At 35.6% G+C, this 16,810-nt stretch overlaps 4 protein-coding genes and 1 pseudogene across 9 annotated transcripts in view; 2 read left to right on the plus strand and 3 right to left on the minus strand.

Annotated features, from left to right (window-relative positions):
* The window catches only part of LOC102614350 (laccase-4), an 88,681-nt gene that overhangs the window by 64,342 nt on the left and 7,529 nt on the right, over positions 1 to 16,810 (plus strand). The window lies entirely within an intron of this gene.
* Positions 2,805 to 7,457, plus strand: LOC107177471 (pentatricopeptide repeat-containing protein At3g09060). 3 transcript variants are annotated; one of them, XM_006480903.4, is made up of 4 exons: positions 2,805 to 5,227; positions 5,331 to 5,443; positions 6,234 to 6,365; positions 6,578 to 7,457. In XM_006480903.4, exon 1 carries the CDS (start codon positions 2,976 to 2,978, stop codon positions 5,034 to 5,036), a length of 2,061 nt encoding a protein of 686 aa, XP_006480966.1. In that variant the 5' UTR covers positions 2,805 to 2,975; the 3' UTR covers positions 5,037 to 5,227; positions 5,331 to 5,443; positions 6,234 to 6,365; positions 6,578 to 7,457. The 3 variants fall into 3 exon arrangements, with proteins under 3 accessions (XP_006480966.1, XP_052299492.1, XP_052299493.1); XM_052443532.1 differs by having other exon boundaries at positions 6,234 to 7,457; XM_052443533.1 differs by having other exon boundaries at positions 5,331 to 5,422; positions 6,234 to 7,457.
* Positions 5,950 to 7,140, minus strand: LOC102613087 (uncharacterized). Its single transcript, XM_006480902.4, has 2 exons — positions 6,814 to 7,140; positions 5,950 to 6,620 (listed from the first exon to the last, which is right to left on the minus strand). The coding sequence occupies exons 1-2, from the start codon at positions 7,138 to 7,140 to the stop codon at positions 6,180 to 6,182; spliced, it is 768 nt and encodes a 255-aa protein (XP_006480965.1). The 3' UTR covers positions 5,950 to 6,179.
* Positions 8,005 to 12,346, minus strand: LOC102613675 (protein NRT1/ PTR FAMILY 8.1-like). Of its 4 annotated transcripts, XM_006480905.4 has the most exons (6): positions 11,993 to 12,186; positions 10,861 to 11,033; positions 10,540 to 10,757; positions 9,574 to 10,124; positions 8,309 to 9,151; positions 8,005 to 8,145 (listed from the first exon to the last, which is right to left on the minus strand). In XM_006480905.4, the coding sequence occupies exons 2-5, from the start codon at positions 10,964 to 10,966 to the stop codon at positions 8,320 to 8,322; spliced, it is 1,707 nt and encodes a 568-aa protein (XP_006480968.1). In that variant the 5' UTR covers positions 10,967 to 11,033; positions 11,993 to 12,186; the 3' UTR covers positions 8,005 to 8,145; positions 8,309 to 8,319. The 4 variants fall into 4 exon arrangements, with proteins under 4 accessions (XP_006480968.1, XP_006480969.1, XP_006480967.1 ...); XM_006480906.3 differs by lacking the exons at positions 8,005 to 8,145; positions 11,993 to 12,186 and adding an exon at positions 12,193 to 12,346 and having other exon boundaries at positions 8,185 to 9,151; XM_006480904.4 differs by lacking the exon at positions 8,005 to 8,145 and having other exon boundaries at positions 8,185 to 9,151.
* LOC102610795 (protein NRT1/ PTR FAMILY 8.1-like) overlaps positions 15,022 to 16,810 on the minus strand; it is a 2,233-nt pseudogene continuing 444 nt past the window's right edge.

Here is a 16,810-nt window from a genome sequence, read left to right on the forward strand (position 1 = left end):
TTAATTTATAGTTGCTAGTTAATTATATTATTTTACTTGATAGGGACTTAATTGGAGATTATGGATAAAAAAAGACATAAAGAAATTTAATTTAGGAAACAATCAAGATTAAATTGGAAACCAATTGAAAGAGAAGGGGAAATAAAGTCAAGAAGCCGTGGCAAGCTAGCATTCAGTGGACATGCATTAGCAAATAAAGAATTGGAATTGGCAATTGCACATGCATGGCTTTATATGATATGGAAAGCAAATTGAAGAAAAAGGAAATTGCCATATTTAATCAAGCATGCTGCATGCGTGTGATTAAATGGCTTTGATTTGAAATCAAAGCAGACGGCATGTGGAAGGCATTAGTTTCCTTATTGATCATGGATTTGGAGGAGGCAAACAGTACCAAATAGGTCCGCCACCAAGAATTATAAAAGCCTACCTTTGGCTTCTGAACAAATACACAACCGGTAGCCAAGAGGAGAATTGGAGATTGCAGCCGCAAGAAGAGAAGATAAATAAAGGAGGAGTCAGCCCTCTGAATTAATCTCCATGACTGGTTTCATCAACTATTTTATTTCCAATTCAATTATATTAGGCTAGATTTTCTATTTGGTTGAGGGAAAATTCAAAACCCTAAACATGTCATATAATTAATGTTCAATTTCTATCATTCAATTTATTTAATTGAAATTGTTTATGTTCTTCTATAATCAATGTTTATAATTTTATTCTTATTTTATTTGAGTGGTCAATTAAATAAGAGTTGAATAAATTCTATTGATAGGTTAAAATTCTTGATCCATAATTGTCATGATATTTTAATCATTAGTAGCATATTAGAATCAATGATTTCAATTGGAGAACATAACCTATGTTAAATAATCTGAGCTTGTGTGTTTATTACCTAGATCAACCTGATATCTTTCTTGACTTAATGCTTCCATTATATTTAAAGAGTTTATTTTAAATTATTTAATGGTTAGAGATTAGGTGAAGAGCTTGTTTTGTCTAATGACACACTAAGGAAAGATTGAGACTAACATGGTTTATTATTGTCTACGATTGATAGTTTCAATAGAAATTGATTATAGAACTGATATATTATTTCTTTCTTCTTTAATTAGAGTTTTTATTAAATTATCGTTTTCATAGTTTTAATTTCTTTATTTCCTGCTATTTAGTTAAAATTTCATAAAACCCCCATTTTATTTATAATTGTCATTTTCTTTAGTTATATTAATTTATATTATTATTCTTATTATTATTACTACTATTATTATTTTATTTTAAGTCCTGCTTTAGAGTTGATAATAAATATAACTAGCATAGTCTTTGTGAGATCGATCCTTACTTGCTCCGTACTAGTTGTTTATGTTATTAGTAAGGTTTTAAATTTGGTACACCCTAACGACACTACCAAAAAAAAAATCAGTTATTTAAGGATCGAATATCCTCGGAGATCCCTTATTATTATTCGGGGAAGGGACGGGGATTCCATTTAGTAATTCAGATGGGAGACCGGGATATATACAGAACATCAGGGATGAGTACGGAGATGTCGATCCCCTCTCTTCCCCTCCCCATTGCCATCCCTAATTCTAGGCACGTCATACAATTTGATTGGTCAGCAAAATGGCTAGACATTATTTGCTAATTTTTCCATGCATGGTGATTGAGTATTAGGTGATTTATGTTGGATATTATGGGTGATTAGTAACCTAGAATGACTATAAATAGGTTCATTAATTGTGCTTCAACTGTAACATATCCAGAAGCTAAAAGAAATTACAATTTTCATGCTTATCTTATAGTTTTATTTGATTTTTCACTACATTTTCATTCAAGGGTAAACCCATTATTTGGCTGAATGGAGTTGTAGTCTGGCATAGATAAGAAAAAAATAGATTAATACCTTTATTAAAATTTATAAAACTACCACCACACATATATTACAAAACCACCACTTAATATTGAACTCATATATGTCAATTATTTATTTTCACTTTCCCTTTTCTTTTTTATGACTATCAATCGACAATTAACAAAATTCAAAGTGTAAGAATTCACTTGGTTACTATCATATAACACCTTGTTTTTGTATTATCTGTGCTTCCTATATATATCATCAACAATTATAACAATCTTTCATATATCATTATATAAAAGAGAAATTATTATCTAAGTACTATACAAATTCTTTGTTCGACCAACTACGAAAGTTTTTTTATGGGTATTTGCTGCATACCAATATTTGTGAAAATATTCAACATGGCTAACTTTATTTATAATAAAAGAGAAAATAGTTGGCTTAATAGTTGTCATCTCCTCATCTTATTATCAAGGTTGAGTTCATACATTGTGTGAATAGATTTCTAATTCTTTCAGGGGTATATTTTTAAGATGGGCTTTCTCTATCATACATTGACCTAGGTCCCAATAAATTTTTAATGCACTAAATAGTATATTTGTAATGTTTTATGTAACGTAATCTTATCTATAAATTTATAAAATAGTAATGTATTTATCTATAAATTTATAAAATAGTAATGTATTTATGTTACGTAAAATTTTAAAAAAAAAAGATGTTTTAAAAAAGTCATATAATATAAACCAGAATTTTAAAATATATATCTAAAATTAAAATATTGTCTATCATTTGTTGAGTTAGTGGGTACTTCCTCCTATCTTCATCTCTAAAAATGGAGGGCTCCTGTGCTGGACTATAATCGTTAATATATGTCGGGCTTATTAAAAAAAGATTGTTGGGCCCATTTCAACTTTAGCTGAAAGATATGGGCTGGCCAATGACCCACCCGATTTGAACAGCCCAACATCCATGTAGTTCTGAGTCCCCTCCATTACCATAAACGATTGTCCGTGGCTTGTAAAGTCTTTTTCTTCCCGCCGACGGGAAATCCTTAGGCGTCCTGCATAAGCCTGCTATAAAATGATTTCCAAAGATTCACAATATTACCACCCCTGCCATGGTCATTTCCGCGAAGCGACTCCTCAATCTCCTCAAGGCAGAGAAAAATCCTCACACCGCGCTCGCCCTGTTCGACTCAGCCACTCGCGAACCTGGTTACGCTCACTCGCCGCATCTGTTCCACCACATCCTCCGCCGACTCATCGACCCGAAACTCGTCGTCCACGTAAGCAGAATCTTGGAACTAATTGAAATCCAGAAATGCTATTGCCCTGAAGATGTTGCTTTATCAGTTATTCAAGCTTATGGCAAAAACTCAATGCCTGATAAAGCGCTTGATGTATTTCAACGAATGAACGAAATATTTGGGTGTGAGGCTGGTGTAAGATCGTACAATGCTTTGTTAAATGCTTTTGTTGAGTCGAAACAGTGGGACCGGGCTGAGTCTTTCATTTCATATTTTGAAACTGCTGGTATTTCACCAAATTTGCAAACTTTTAATATTTTGATCAAGATTCTGTGTAGAAAGAGACAGTTTGAGAAGGCAAAACGGTTCTTGAATTCGTTGTGGGAAAAGGGTTTGAAGCCTGATGTGTATAGTTATGGTACTGTGATCAATGGGTTGGTGAAAAGTGGGGATTTATTGGGTGCATTGGCGGTGTTCGATGAAATGTTTGAGAGAGGGGTGGAAACTAATGTCGTGTGTTACAATATTTTGATTGATGGGTTTTTTAAGAAGGGGGATTATATGAGAGCTAAGGAAATTTGGGAGAGGTTGGTAATGGAGACGTCGGTCTATCCAAATGTGGTTACTTATAATGTAATGATTAATGGTTTGTGTAAATGTGGAAGGTTTGATGAGTGTTTGGAAATGTGGGATAGGATGAAGAAGAATGAAAGAGAGAAGGATTCGTTTACTTACTGTAGTTTTATACATGGGTTGTGTAAGGCAGGGAATGTTGAAGGGGCTGAAAGGGTTTATAGAGAAATGGTAGAAAGTGGAATTTTTGTTGATGCGGTTACTTACAATGCTATGATTGATGGATTTTGTAGAGCGGGGAAGATTAAAGAGTGTTTTGAATTGTGGGAGGTGATGGGTAGGAAGGGTTGTCTCAATGTTGTGAGTTACAATATATTGATCAGAGGTTTATTAGAGAATGGGAAGGTGGATGAAGCTATTTCCATTTGGGAGCTCTTACGGGAGAAGAATTGTAATGCTGATTCCACCACTCATGGAGTTCTAATAAATGGATTGTGTAAGAATGGGTATTTGAATAAGGCAATTCAGATATTAAATGAGGTAGAAGAAGGAGGAGGTGATTTGGATGTGTTTGCATTTACCTCCATGATTGATGGGTTATGCAAAGAAGGGAGATTGGCTGATGCAGCCAGTTTAGTCAATCGGATGGATAAGCATGGTTGTAAATTGAATGCTTATACTTGTAATTCACTTATGAATGGGTTTATCCAAGCTTCAAAACTTGAGAATGCAATTTTCCTTTTTAAGGAGATGAGCAGGAAGGGTTGTTCTCCAACTGTTGTCTCATATAACACTCTCATCAATGGTTTATGTAAGGTCGAAAGATTTGGTGAGGCATACGGTTTTGTGAAGGAAATGCTAGAGAAAGGGTGGAAGCCCGATATGATCACATATAGCTTGTTGATAAATGGCCTTTGTCAAAGCAAGAAGATTGACGTGGCTCTCAAATTGTGGTGCCAATTTCTTCAGAAGGGTTTTACACCTGATGTAACTATGTACAACATTTTAATACATGGTCTCTGCTCTGCTGGCAAAGTTGAAGATGCTTTGCAGCTCTATTCAAACATGAAGAAAAGGAACTGTGTTCCAAATCTTGTAACTTATAACACCCTTATGGACGGGCTTTTTAAGACTGGAGACTGTGATAAGGCATTGGAGATTTGGAATCATATTCTTGAAGAACGGCTGCGACCTGATATAATATCTTATAATATTACTCTCAAGGGGCTATGTTCCTGCAGTAGAATGTCAGATGCCTTTGAATTCCTGAATGATGCTTTGTGTCGTGGAATTCTTCCAACCACCATTACATGGCACATACTAGTGAGAGCAGTGATGAACAATGGGGCTTCAACATGATCTTTTGTTGTTCAGAAAAGCTTGGTAGTAAGTATTGACTCCCACCATTTTTCAGGCCCTGCACAAGAAGAAATACTGGAACTACTCTGTGGGCAAGCCCGTTGAAGTTCTGGGTTCAGGTGCTAGGATCCAGTACCCATCCTTAAAAAGCCAATGGGTGCAAGAATGGAGCATTTTGCATTGAAGTTGAGGTATGAGCTATTCTTTCAAAAATAAAAGAACTACAACCTTATGTTTTTATTCATTATGTTTCTATTCATTTCCTGAAACAGTCATGCATGCTCATTTTTGCAGATATGCTTTCAGTCGGAATGACAGCTAAATCAAAATGGTGAAACCCTTGAAATCCTTCTTGTCAATCGGCATGCAGAATCCCAGAGATTACAGTTAATTAATTCAATTCTGAGGTCATAGATCTTGTCACACATTTGAGGATTAAGGGATATATAGAAACTCATCTAGATTGAAAAAAGAAAATTCGGGAGGAACTTTTGGAGTGGTCAGATCAAGGCCAGAGTGGATGTGCTAGCTACTCTGGGGATATTTATACCAGAAAACCTACAACCCATGTTTGATGAACCAATTGAATGCCATTGAGTATCAAACATCAAATTTCTAACGACATGCTGTTTATTATTTCCTTTTCCACTTAGGTAGATGCATCATTTGTAACTAAACTTCAGTCTAGTTACCTTGTCCCTGGATCACTGGGAATGGGTTGGTGTTTAGATGTTAGATGCATCAGGCAGAAAGCTTTTTCCTTTTGCTTGCCAGTCGTTTGTCTTTAATTCTGTCTTGCATCAAATTTTCACCTCATATGTTTTAGCAGTTCCAAGAAGAAGTTAAACTGAAACTAATTTTACGATGTTATAAACTATGTTTATGAGGAATCCAAAATTTTTTAGTGCAGATATGATGACAGAAAAAATTGCAAAGCATCATACATGTTCAATCAACATTGGGTTTTGGTGATTGCAGTGATATCACCAAGATCAGATGAAGATGATGCAACAGCAAAGTTGCTTGATGTATCAGTCCCTTGTGCTAAGATATCACATGGGGTTATGTATCATGCTATATTTTTCAAACTAAGGCTAGTGTTTTACACAAGATAATCAATAAACTAGAGGAGGGAAAGGGCTCTCATTTCTTTTCTCGGTCAGGTTTTTCATGTCCTCGTTTTTCTGTTTCTGACAGCATCCCCTGCTCATGGAGGAACTGAAGAAGCAAAGGCACTAATATTGCTCCCAGAACAGCAACTTTTCTCCAATCGGATGAAGAGATGAAAGAATCAGCAATTCCAATGACTAGCAGACCAATGAAAGCTAGGTAAATATTCCGCCTGGTTTTTGATCCTGCGCTTTCTGTAGTAATCTCTTTTATCTTCTTCACTTCCTCTGTAGCTTTTGCTTTTCCCACCGGCTTTTTCTGCCCTAGGCTTTTAAAGAACAGCCCGTCGTTCCGGTCTTCTTCCATTTGACCTTGGAACTCTGCTAACTTGCTATCATTTTCTTCAATCTCCATTCTGTTCTCTTCTGCAGATTCTTCAAAGGCTTGCATTTGAGACTCTATATTCTCCATTATCTGTGAGCCTCTAATCAAACAACTGAGTTATGAACCTTATTGCATGACAATTAAGGTCATTAATGTCTGATGTAATGCAGCTATCGATAAACATTACCAAGAAAAAGTGTAATCTTGCACTTCAGCTGTGTTTTTCAAATTAAGTAGAAGCAGAATAGTTACAAACAAATTGCTATAAAGATATCATGCATACCCGAGAGCTAGCTTCGTCTAGTCCTTTGAGAGCATCCTCTCCAATTTTGTCGAACTCAGCATTGGCTTCTTCGGCAAATTGAGTTAGATAAGCTGATCTTTCATCCAAATAGTCCGTGAGACGAACTTTTTGAGCTTGAAGCATTGCAATTCTTGCCAGCAGCTCTTGTTTTTTAATATCTCCTTCGGATGGGGATTCTTCAGACTCAGAATCTTTGGACTTGCAGAGGGACACAAATGAAGTTCTTGTGCCTGTAAGTCTTCGTGTGTGGAAAAGTAAATGTGCAGTTGGGGTTAAGGCTGTTTGAATAGCTTTGAGGGCAATCATTTTTTCTTTGCGTCTTGGACTGAGGGAGAAAAAAGAAAGAGTGAGGGTTTTGTATTAGACGTTGGAAGTTTTTTGGCCCCACGTTCTCTTTACATTATCCTGTATTTGTTATGTTCACTTAAATGAGACCCGTTTCCCCAAAAATTAAAAATTGTCATTGATCTTTAAAATGTGTCCATGAGCTTAAGCTTAACCACAAGAGGACCCACTCGTTTGCATAGTTATCCACTTGGGCCCTTGCTGGTTTGTCTTCTTCTTATTATTATTTTGGAACTAGTAGCATCCCCATTTCTTTTAATATATATATATTTTACTCCTCTTTTCTCTTTGAAGTTTTTTTTTAATTTCAAATATAAAAAGTTATTTAAAAGATGGCACCTCTTTTAGAAGCATTCCCGTTAATTTATTTAATTTATAAAATAATTTTCATATATTTCAATCAAATATTGCAAGTTGTATTTAAAAAAAAAAAAAAACGTTTAACTGCTGAAGTATGTGAGACATTGTTAGCATTGTAAAAAGTGTTGTCTCCCAAAACTCTATAGTTTTTTCAATCAAATATTTTAAAATTATGTTTTTGGCATTTAGAATCTAATATGCATAGAATAATTCTCGCGTAAAGGAGTTTTTATTTTAATAAAGTGAAAGACAAAACTAAATAGTAAGAAATTTTTTTTTTAAAAAAAAATACAATTTATCTTATCTTTAATATTAGAGTTCGAATTTTTTAGTTTCGAGTTTGAATTTTTATGTGGCCCTATTTTACTAAATTAAGAGAGAACGCTCTCAATAAGTATATACATACGAGTTTATCTGGTAAAATGTGAAAACACTCACTAAATAATTTTCTATATACACATTAAGTAGTTCGGCCTTCTTCCTCTTGGCCAAGAACAGTCAACACATTATAATTCTAATACGGACACAGCAAATAATTTTCAAGTATTTTGAAGCAACTCATAACTTCCAGTGCTGTGAACCTGCTTTGTCAATCCAAACGGAGAACTGCAAGCATAAATCGAACCCCAAAAATTTAAACCAATATAGCAAATATCGATACTCTAGATTAAAAATTTGATATTTAAAACTATATGTACAAAGCATTTTCTTTTATCAATCACAAAAAAACTGAAACTCCGAAAGAAAACACACACATTGATCCACCTACCATTCCTTCTATCAATTTGCACGTCCAGTAGCCTTCTTGTAGGTAAACCACTTTGCAATCCATAGGTACACAAGGAAATTCAACACGCTGAGGATAGCGAGGAGCCAGTAGAAATAATCAAGATGGCCCCGATTCAAATTATCTGGAATCCAGCCAAGCTTTCCATTCCTTGTGGTCACTTTGGTGACAATGGTAACCAGCAGCGTACTTAAGTAGTTGCCTACTGCCACAGTTGTAAGTGATAGAGCCGAGCACAAGCTTCTCATAGCATCAGGTGCCTGGTCATAGAAGAATTCCAACTGTCCAATGAAAGTAAAAACTTCAGCACATCCAACAATAAAATACTGTGGTACTTGCCAGAAAATCGTCATTGGAATTGTCTCAAGATCATAGTAGTTGTTCCTCTTTACTATGTTGAGACGAACAACCTCCAAAATCCCGGCAGCAACCATGGAGAATATGGAGATGAGAAGTCCAATGCCCATCCGTTGAAGTTGGGTGAAACCCCGTTCATGGCCTGTGAATTTTCTTGCGAATGGGACAATAACTATGTCATATACAGGAGCCCAGAAGATTACACTGAGAGTGTCAAAGAGGGAGAGGGACGCTGATGGAATCTTGAAGTTGGGTCCCATGTGTTGGTCCATTGTGTTGCCTTGCAAAACAAACATCGTGCTCATTTGACTGTACACAGTTGCAAAAACAATTCCAGATGCCCATACTGGTAGCAATCTGATTATGGCCTTGAGCTCTTCAACTTGAGTCACCGTGCAGAGTCTCCATGGGTCTGCCGAACCCTTGACTCGATCAGTCTGAGTCTCCACAGCAGCCTTGTCAAAGAACCTGTAATTTCACAATTTTGTTAAGAGGACTGATCAACCATACAACTTTAGCAAACCAATGAAAAGCTTAAGACCATGTAAAAAATGGAATGTCCAAGAAGAGGTTCAAGAACATCCACTTTAGTCTTCTTAAAGAATTTAGTGACTATGTAACTGAATTACAGTGGCAAATTATGAAAGCTTATTTGCTAATTTGGCACATGAATAAAAATGGAACTCTCATTATGAGGTGAGATATCAGGGCATGTCTACAGTAGTCGAATCCTCTAGCAAACATTATCGGATATTAATGACCAGTGATTATTTTGAACTACAGTACATTTAAAATGGTATGTGAACGTAAGATTAATTTAGATACTTCTTACTGATTAGTGACAAAAAGGACCTCATATCCGATGTGCTAGGAGATGGAAATATGCTTACTTGAATTTGCTCGTGGACTCAAGTTTGCGGCTTCCTTGGATATTGCATTCCTCATCTGCGGTCTCATAAAGAAGAGACTTATCAGCAGGAACTACAACATTCGATTTCCTAAACGATGCAACTATAACCTGCATTATCCTTGTAAGCGGACTGCCACCAGGTTTCTGTATCCGATACAACCGACTGCCTGAGAAGAAAAACACAACTGCAATGGCCATCGCAACTGCCGGGATTCCGAAACCCCAACCCCAGCCCACATTCATTTGTATCCACACAAGAACAGAGGAAGCAACAAGTGCACCAATATTGATTGAAAGGTAAAACCAATTAAAAAAAGAGCTCTTCTTCTCCCTCTCACCATCATCAGTTTCATCAAATTGATCTGCACCAAAGGATGAGACACATGGCTTAATGCCTCCAGTCCCAAGAGCAATCAAGTAAAGTGCAACAAAAGTGACTGCTGTTTGCGCCCCTGTTGGGTGGCAGGCATCCTTGTCACATGATGGTTTTAATCCAGAGACAGAAGCAGTCAATGTTAACAATGTCATTCCCTGCGAGACAAATAAACAGATAGATGATTGACAACATGATTTATGCAAAAATAATGACTTACTTAAGCCCTTTAATTCTAATTCATTATTATTTAGAGACCAGATCAGATGTCACAAATAAAACCAACCCCTGAGAATCCTCGTCAAAGTTTCAAAGGAAAAAGGAATCAGTTATATTAGAAAAGCTATCTCCTACAAAGGAACTGAAAGTTATGAATGGGAAAATGTGAAAAATTACAATGAAAAAAAAAAAATCACAATGACTTAAAACAAGGAAGCATTCATGAATGAAACAACTTGTTGTAGCTCTTAAGAATTTGATCAAAATTGCAATTAACAGGTCTAATGTCAAGAAATAGAATTTAGGAATTTAAAAACATCTTAACAGAAGAGAAGGACTTTAAACCAAACTTACAAGGCAATAGATGATTGAAAAACTGGCAATGGTCCAAAATCTACCCATGTACGAATCAGCTAGAAATGCTCCAATCAATGGAGTAATATAGCAGGTTCCTGACCAATTCGTGACATTGTTTGATGCAGTGACATTTCCTTGATTGAGCTGCTTCTGGAGATAGTTCACCAGATTGGTACTCATCCCATAATAAGCCAGCCTCTCACAACATTCATTTCCTGAAATAAAGGGTCTTCATTGTTCAATATCTCAGGTGCATTCTATCACGAAAGAACAAAAACAGATGGTATTACACTAAACAATAGATGTTTAAAACCATACCGAGAATAAAGCGGCATGCCTTCCAATTTCCAGTTTTCTTCTTATTAGCAGGTTTTTTATGGATATCCACAGTCCCATCTTTCGTATAGATATCTTCTTCTGCCATGTTATCCTCACGGATGTGCTATAGTTCAAATAACGTTGTACTCGATTCTTCTATCTCAACATGTCACCTAAAAAATCAGCGGATTTAATCTAAGAATGAATGAATCAATCATCATACAAATAAAAACAAATAATACTAAACATTATGATGAATATGAATTTATGTTAGTGCTTTGTTTGGTAATTGAGGATGCAGTCATGAAAGGAAGAATATCTGGAATACTACAACAAATTTCCCGGTAGCATTTAGAGCACACAAGGATACACATACGTGAACCATTCACTTACCATACATGTTTATGTAATACAACACAATACAGAAAAGCATGTAAGCACCCGTAGATTTATAAGGATGTCAATGAATGTTTTCAAATAAACTAATTGACACCACGTACACATCAATGATTACTTTAAAGCTACAAAGTCAAGGCAAATGATAATAATGGAAAAAAAATTAAAAACAAAATAAGAAAACACTTTTATCTGACTAAAAAACCAAAGATGATGTCAAAGGCATGATGATGAACTCCACACTGCGGCAAAAACTTTAACTGAAGGAAAGAAGCCAACTACATAAGACCGAAAGGAGCCTCAGAGGAGATAAAGATTGACCATAGTGCAAAACAAAATTTAAGAGATACACCCCGTCAACTTATCACAAAATAATTAAAAATTTCCACGGCTACCCTAAGATGGTCAGAGACTCAGAATCCATACAATAAAATAAACATTGTTAATTATTATCAAGAATCATGCAAAATGATCATTCTTAAACAAATGAGGCAGCATAAAACCTAATACAAGATTAAAGTGGACGTGTTAATAATACATTACAAAAAAACCAAATACACGATTTTTAATACATAAAGATGATCAAAATCCCTAAAACTCAGAACAAACAAACACCCAATATAGAGAAAGACAAAGAAGAAAATTACACAAGCATGCATGCATGAATATAAGAACAAAACCCCACCAAGAAAATAAGATAAAGAAAAATATCTTGAGAGTGGAGAGATTTATAAACCTCTATATGAAGTGAAGAAACAGAGAGATCCGAAAGCAGAGTATAGGCTCCTGGTGTGAATGGCGAGCAAAACCAGGACACAACAAAAGGTCCGGTTCCAACTCGTGCACACCAAAAAGATGATGAATTTAATATGTGTGTGTGTGAGAGAGAGAGAGAAAGAGAGAGAGACCGAATTCAAGTCAGAGAAAATCTCTTACCTTTTGTTCATCTCCTACATATGTGTTGGTTGCCACCTTTATGTACAACTCATATTGCTTTTTCTGATTCATTTTGCATTTTGGTACTTAAATGTTTAGTAATTTGTTTTCTTCCGTTTATGTTACTTTATTTTTTAGAGTGATGATAACTCTAATTAGTAACTGGTGTTAAAAATAGCAAAATGTGATATACTGTGATGGAAAAATCTTGTAAAATATTTGGATATTGAATAATTACAATAGATATCATATGTAGCTCCAAAATGTCATTCAAAAGGATAATGCTCTCTACCCTATATTTTCTAATGAATTTTTTTTTTTTATTGTAGAAAAGTGAAGGAAAGACCAAGTATTTGTCACCATATGTGGTTTTTAAGTCATTTTAATTAGTTGACTGTCCGAATTCAACTCGTTGAGAGGTAAGATTGTTAAAAATTTATAATTTGAACTTCATCCACCTCTCCACCGAAATAAAATAATTTCCAAATAAAAATAAGAATCTCATATGAGAAATCCCATTAATAAGAGGGGTTAGAGACAATATAAAATAATTTAGGGAAAAAAATAGTAAAGGATCTAACAATTTAAAGTTTGTTAGGTGGGTTTACCATTTATGATTCTTAAATTTGAGATTCTTACGCTTCCTTCTAATGTTTAGTATCTTTGAATCTTGAACCATTTCCGAGGAAAATGCATTGTCTATTGACTAAGCTTAAATACCAATTCCAAATTCATATGCAGTGTTTAGTATTCTTTTCAAAATAATAATAACAATAATAATCGCCTATTAGATTTACTATGTAGGGTAAATAATATAAAGATCCATGATTTTGTTAATTTCTCATGTAAGGACATAAATTTACCATTTATTTCAAACAGGTCCACAGTCTCTAGGCAAATAACCAAATTAGCCTTGTAATGCGTTGGACAATCAATATGTAAATTTGTAAACCTAAAAAATAAGGATATTTCCGTCTCTTGAATAGAGGTAACTAAGGTCAGGACCGCTTTTGATACGAATGGACGGACAAATTATGCCCTTGAATAACAATACAACAAAAGCTCAGGGACCTAATATGAATTTTCATATTGGCGCGTGTAAGTTCATGGGACGAGAATCTCTCTCAAGATAACGGTGTTTGTTCGGATCTGGAATCTTCCGCTTTTAGATAAGAAAAATGTGACAATGCCAATGTCCAACGAAAGCGATTATTATTATTTTTTTTTTTGAGACTGATTAATCATCAGATTACTGCATTACACAGATATTTACAACAATTGCTTATTGTAGCAGAGATATTACACTGATATTTACAATCAGATATACATGATTGGGACTTACATTATTACAATAAATTCTATGAAGTACATGCCCAATATAAATAACCCCTCACAGGAGAGGATGTTCATACTCCACTTGCATTTCGCAAGGGAGAAGAATATAAAAAACATTTAGCCCCCACAATACTTTTGTGGGGGCTAGAACTGCTGCCCTCACAATACTTGTGAGGGCAGCAGCCCACCACTTCGGCCAAGGCCGAAGTGGCAACGAAAGCGATTATTTTGAAAGCACTTTTTGGGCCCCAAGCACTTTTCCGCACTAAAATCTAGCTTTTCCTTTTGTTTTTTCTTAGCAGGCGCACCAATGTGAGACTTTGGTGTTGTGAGAGATATGAGTGGAGTTGTGATGTGAAAGCATTTTTATTTTGTTTAAGGAGTTGTGAGAGATATGAGTGGAGTTGTGATGTGATTATGTGAAAGTGCTTTTTCTTTCCTATTACTTAAAACTATTATGATGATCGATCAGATTTTTTTTTTCTTTTTTGGGTGCATATAAATTTGTTTAATGTGTCACATCACATCCACACTCGGTTCCATGTCGCTTGAACTTTTGGGGTATTGGGCAAATTATGGTTGGGATATCAGATTATTAAGAGTACTGTTAATTTTGAAAGCATTGCCTTTAATATAACTTTAATATTATTTTTTTATAAAATATTTTGCTGTGAAGCCGTAAAAGCACTTCCGAATCCACAAAATTGGCTGGTGTGAGATTTGACAGTCAAAGATTATCTCAGTGGACAAGTGCAAATAGAAAGCATGCTTGGCACGATCACGCTAGCAGTGTCACATAGCTTTCCTTTTTTGCCAACATCATCAACACATCATTGCCGACCTTGTTCTTACCTTATTCAAATTGAATTCTTCTTCTTACCAAAGATTTGAAATTAGGATTATATTTGCTGAAATTGAGTCGGCTTTATGGGTTCCCATTTGTGAGCTGTTCAGTAATCACATATCCATATATATATATATCAGTTAATATATCAATTAGGCATTTCTTCATTGAGATGTGAGTGAGAACTACATCCGCTTGCGCCTAGTTGGGTAGTGCTTTTTGTGGTAAAATGAATAAAGTCCTTTGTGTCTATGACTATTAGTAGGAATAAATTTTCGTTTAAAAATTAAAAATGATATGTTTAGTCGAGTAATTTTTAAATAGTTTTTTTTTTATTTATCCGTGTAAGTATGTTATAATTGTAAGTTTGTATGATGCAGTTGAGTTCATATAATTCATGCCAGGAAGTTGTTGATGACAATGATAGCTTACCTCAAAATTATGCCTATCAGTTTCAAAATTGTTGCTTTTAAGTAACTTAAGACTTTTTGTTTTTAGTTGTTCTCATCATCTCATGACCCCACTTTTTCAGCTACTATAAGATAAGTGTCAGATTTATGCCTTAGCCATGACCAGTCAAAGAGTTTTGTGGTGTTTAACGGTAAAAACTGGTTATGTTATTGTCAATGGGCACGCATATAAGAACCTTGAAGCAAAAGTGATAAATAAATAACCATTTTAAGAAACTACTAATCAAAATTAAGAGATTGTTGCCATATGAAATGATAGTAATTGTCTATAGATAAGCTTTTCATTGACAGCAACATTATTGACACTGCTGAATTCACCATCAGACCCTTTAAAATAAAATAAATTCGAGTTCATGTGAAAATAAAGATGCAAAAGAAATCAAACAAAAAGATAAGATCACGAATCAATGGCTGGATACCACCGGCTTCTTATATGTATACCACCTTGCAACCATAAGATATACTCCCAAATTCAGAACACTCAAAAGAGCCAAAAGCCAGAAGAAGTAATGAAGATGACCATAGTTCAAGTTATCAGGTATCCAGCCAGGCTTGCCATGCATAGTGCTGAAATCTGTCACAATGTTAACAAGCAGTGTGCTCAAATAGTTCCCCAACGCAGCAGTTGTTAGAGACAGAGCTGAGCAAAGGCTCCTCATGGCATCAGGGGTCTGCTCGTAAAAGAACTCCAATTGCCCAATAAAAGTAAAAACTTCGGCACAACCTATAATGAAGTATTGAGGCACCTGCCAGAATATTGACATTGGTATGTGCTTGAGCTCATAGTAATTGTGTTTCTTTACCTCCCTCAGCCTCACAAGCTCCAGAGTCCCGGCTGTTAACATTGCGAAGATTGAAATAACAAGGCCAATGGCTATGCGTTGAAGTTGAGTGAACCCATTTTTATGGCCTGTGAACTTTCTTGCTAATGGTACGATAAGACGGTCGTAAATTGGTACCCAGAAGATGACGCTGATTGTGTCAAAGAGGGAAAGTGAAGCTGAGGGGATTTCAAATGAATTGTCGATGTGAAGGTCCATTGTGTTACCTTGCAGCACAAACAATGTGCCCATTTGACTATATACAGCAGAAAACACTATCCCAATTGCCCATATCGGGAGCAATCTTATAATGGACTTGAACTCTTCAACTTGAGTCACAGTGCAAAGTCTCCATGCATTTACTGAGCCTTTAACACAATCTGATGGAGTCTCCACGGCTGCTTTGTCAAGGAAACTGATGATATCGATAATAAGCAACTCTCAAAAGTAATCTAAATGGCTCATATGACAATTAAATTGGTTAGTTTTGCGTGTAGCATGCCTTAATTGCTTTGTGTGATCAAGCTTATGGCTTCCAATGACGGCAAATTCTGCATCAGCAGTCTCATAAAGAAGGGACTTGTCAGCAGGCACTTTTATTCAAAATTTCCTGAAAGAAGCTACTAAAACCTGACAAATGCGGGTCAACGGACTCCCTCCAGGCTTTTGGTATCTATACAGCCGACTACCTGCAAAGAAACTGACGACAGCAATGGCCATAGCCACAGCTGGGATGCCAAAGCCCCAACCCCAGCCAACATTTGTTTGAATCCAAACAAGACAAGAAGCAGCAACAAGGGCACCAATGTTAATCGAAAAATAGAACCAGTTGAAGAAAGAACTCTTCTTTTTCTTCTCTGCTTCGTCATAGTCATCAAATTGATCAGCCCCAAAAGACGAGACACAAGGCTTAATCCCTCCAGTCCCCAGAGCTATTAAGTAAAGTCCTACAAAAAACACAGCAATTTGCAATCCTGTTGGATGGCAAACATTCCTTTTGTCACAAAGTGGTTTTAGTCCATGGACAGATGCCGACATTGTTAATATTGTCATCCCCTGCAACATTTACAAGCAGTTATTAATTTATTATCCGAAATAAAGTGGGATTAAAATGATTCCTTGGACCTTAAGTTAGCAGAGAGCAACAA

Source organism: Citrus sinensis, chromosome 6 (genome assembly GCF_022201045.2).
Source record: "Citrus sinensis cultivar Valencia sweet orange chromosome 6, DVS_A1.0, whole genome shotgun sequence".
In the NCBI taxonomy this organism is placed as follows: domain Eukaryota; kingdom Viridiplantae; phylum Streptophyta; class Magnoliopsida; order Sapindales; family Rutaceae; genus Citrus; species Citrus sinensis.

Coding starts and splice junctions, on each gene's coding strand:
- LOC107177471 (XM_052443532.1), top strand. CDS start 2,976: ATGGTCATTTCCGCGAAGCGACTCCTCAATCTCCTCAAGGCAGAGAAA.
- LOC102613087 (XM_006480902.4), bottom strand. CDS start 7,140: ATGATTGCCCTCAAAGCTATTCAAACAGCCTTAACCCCAACTGCACAT. Junction 6,621..6,813: donor TAGACGAAGCTAGCTCTCGG/GTATGCATGATA, acceptor AGAGGCTCACAG/ATAATGGAGAATATAGAGTC.
- LOC102613675 (XM_006480905.4), bottom strand. CDS start 10,966: ATGGCAGAAGAAGATATCTATACGAAAGATGGGACTGTGGATATCCAT. Junction 10,758..10,860: donor GGCATGCCGCTTTATTCTCG/GTATGGTTTTAA, acceptor CCTTTATTTCAG/GAAATGAATGTTGTGAGAGG. Junction 9,152..9,573: donor GAGTCCACGAGCAAATTCAA/GTAAGCATATTT, acceptor GTGAAATTACAG/GTTCTTTGACAAGGCTGCTG.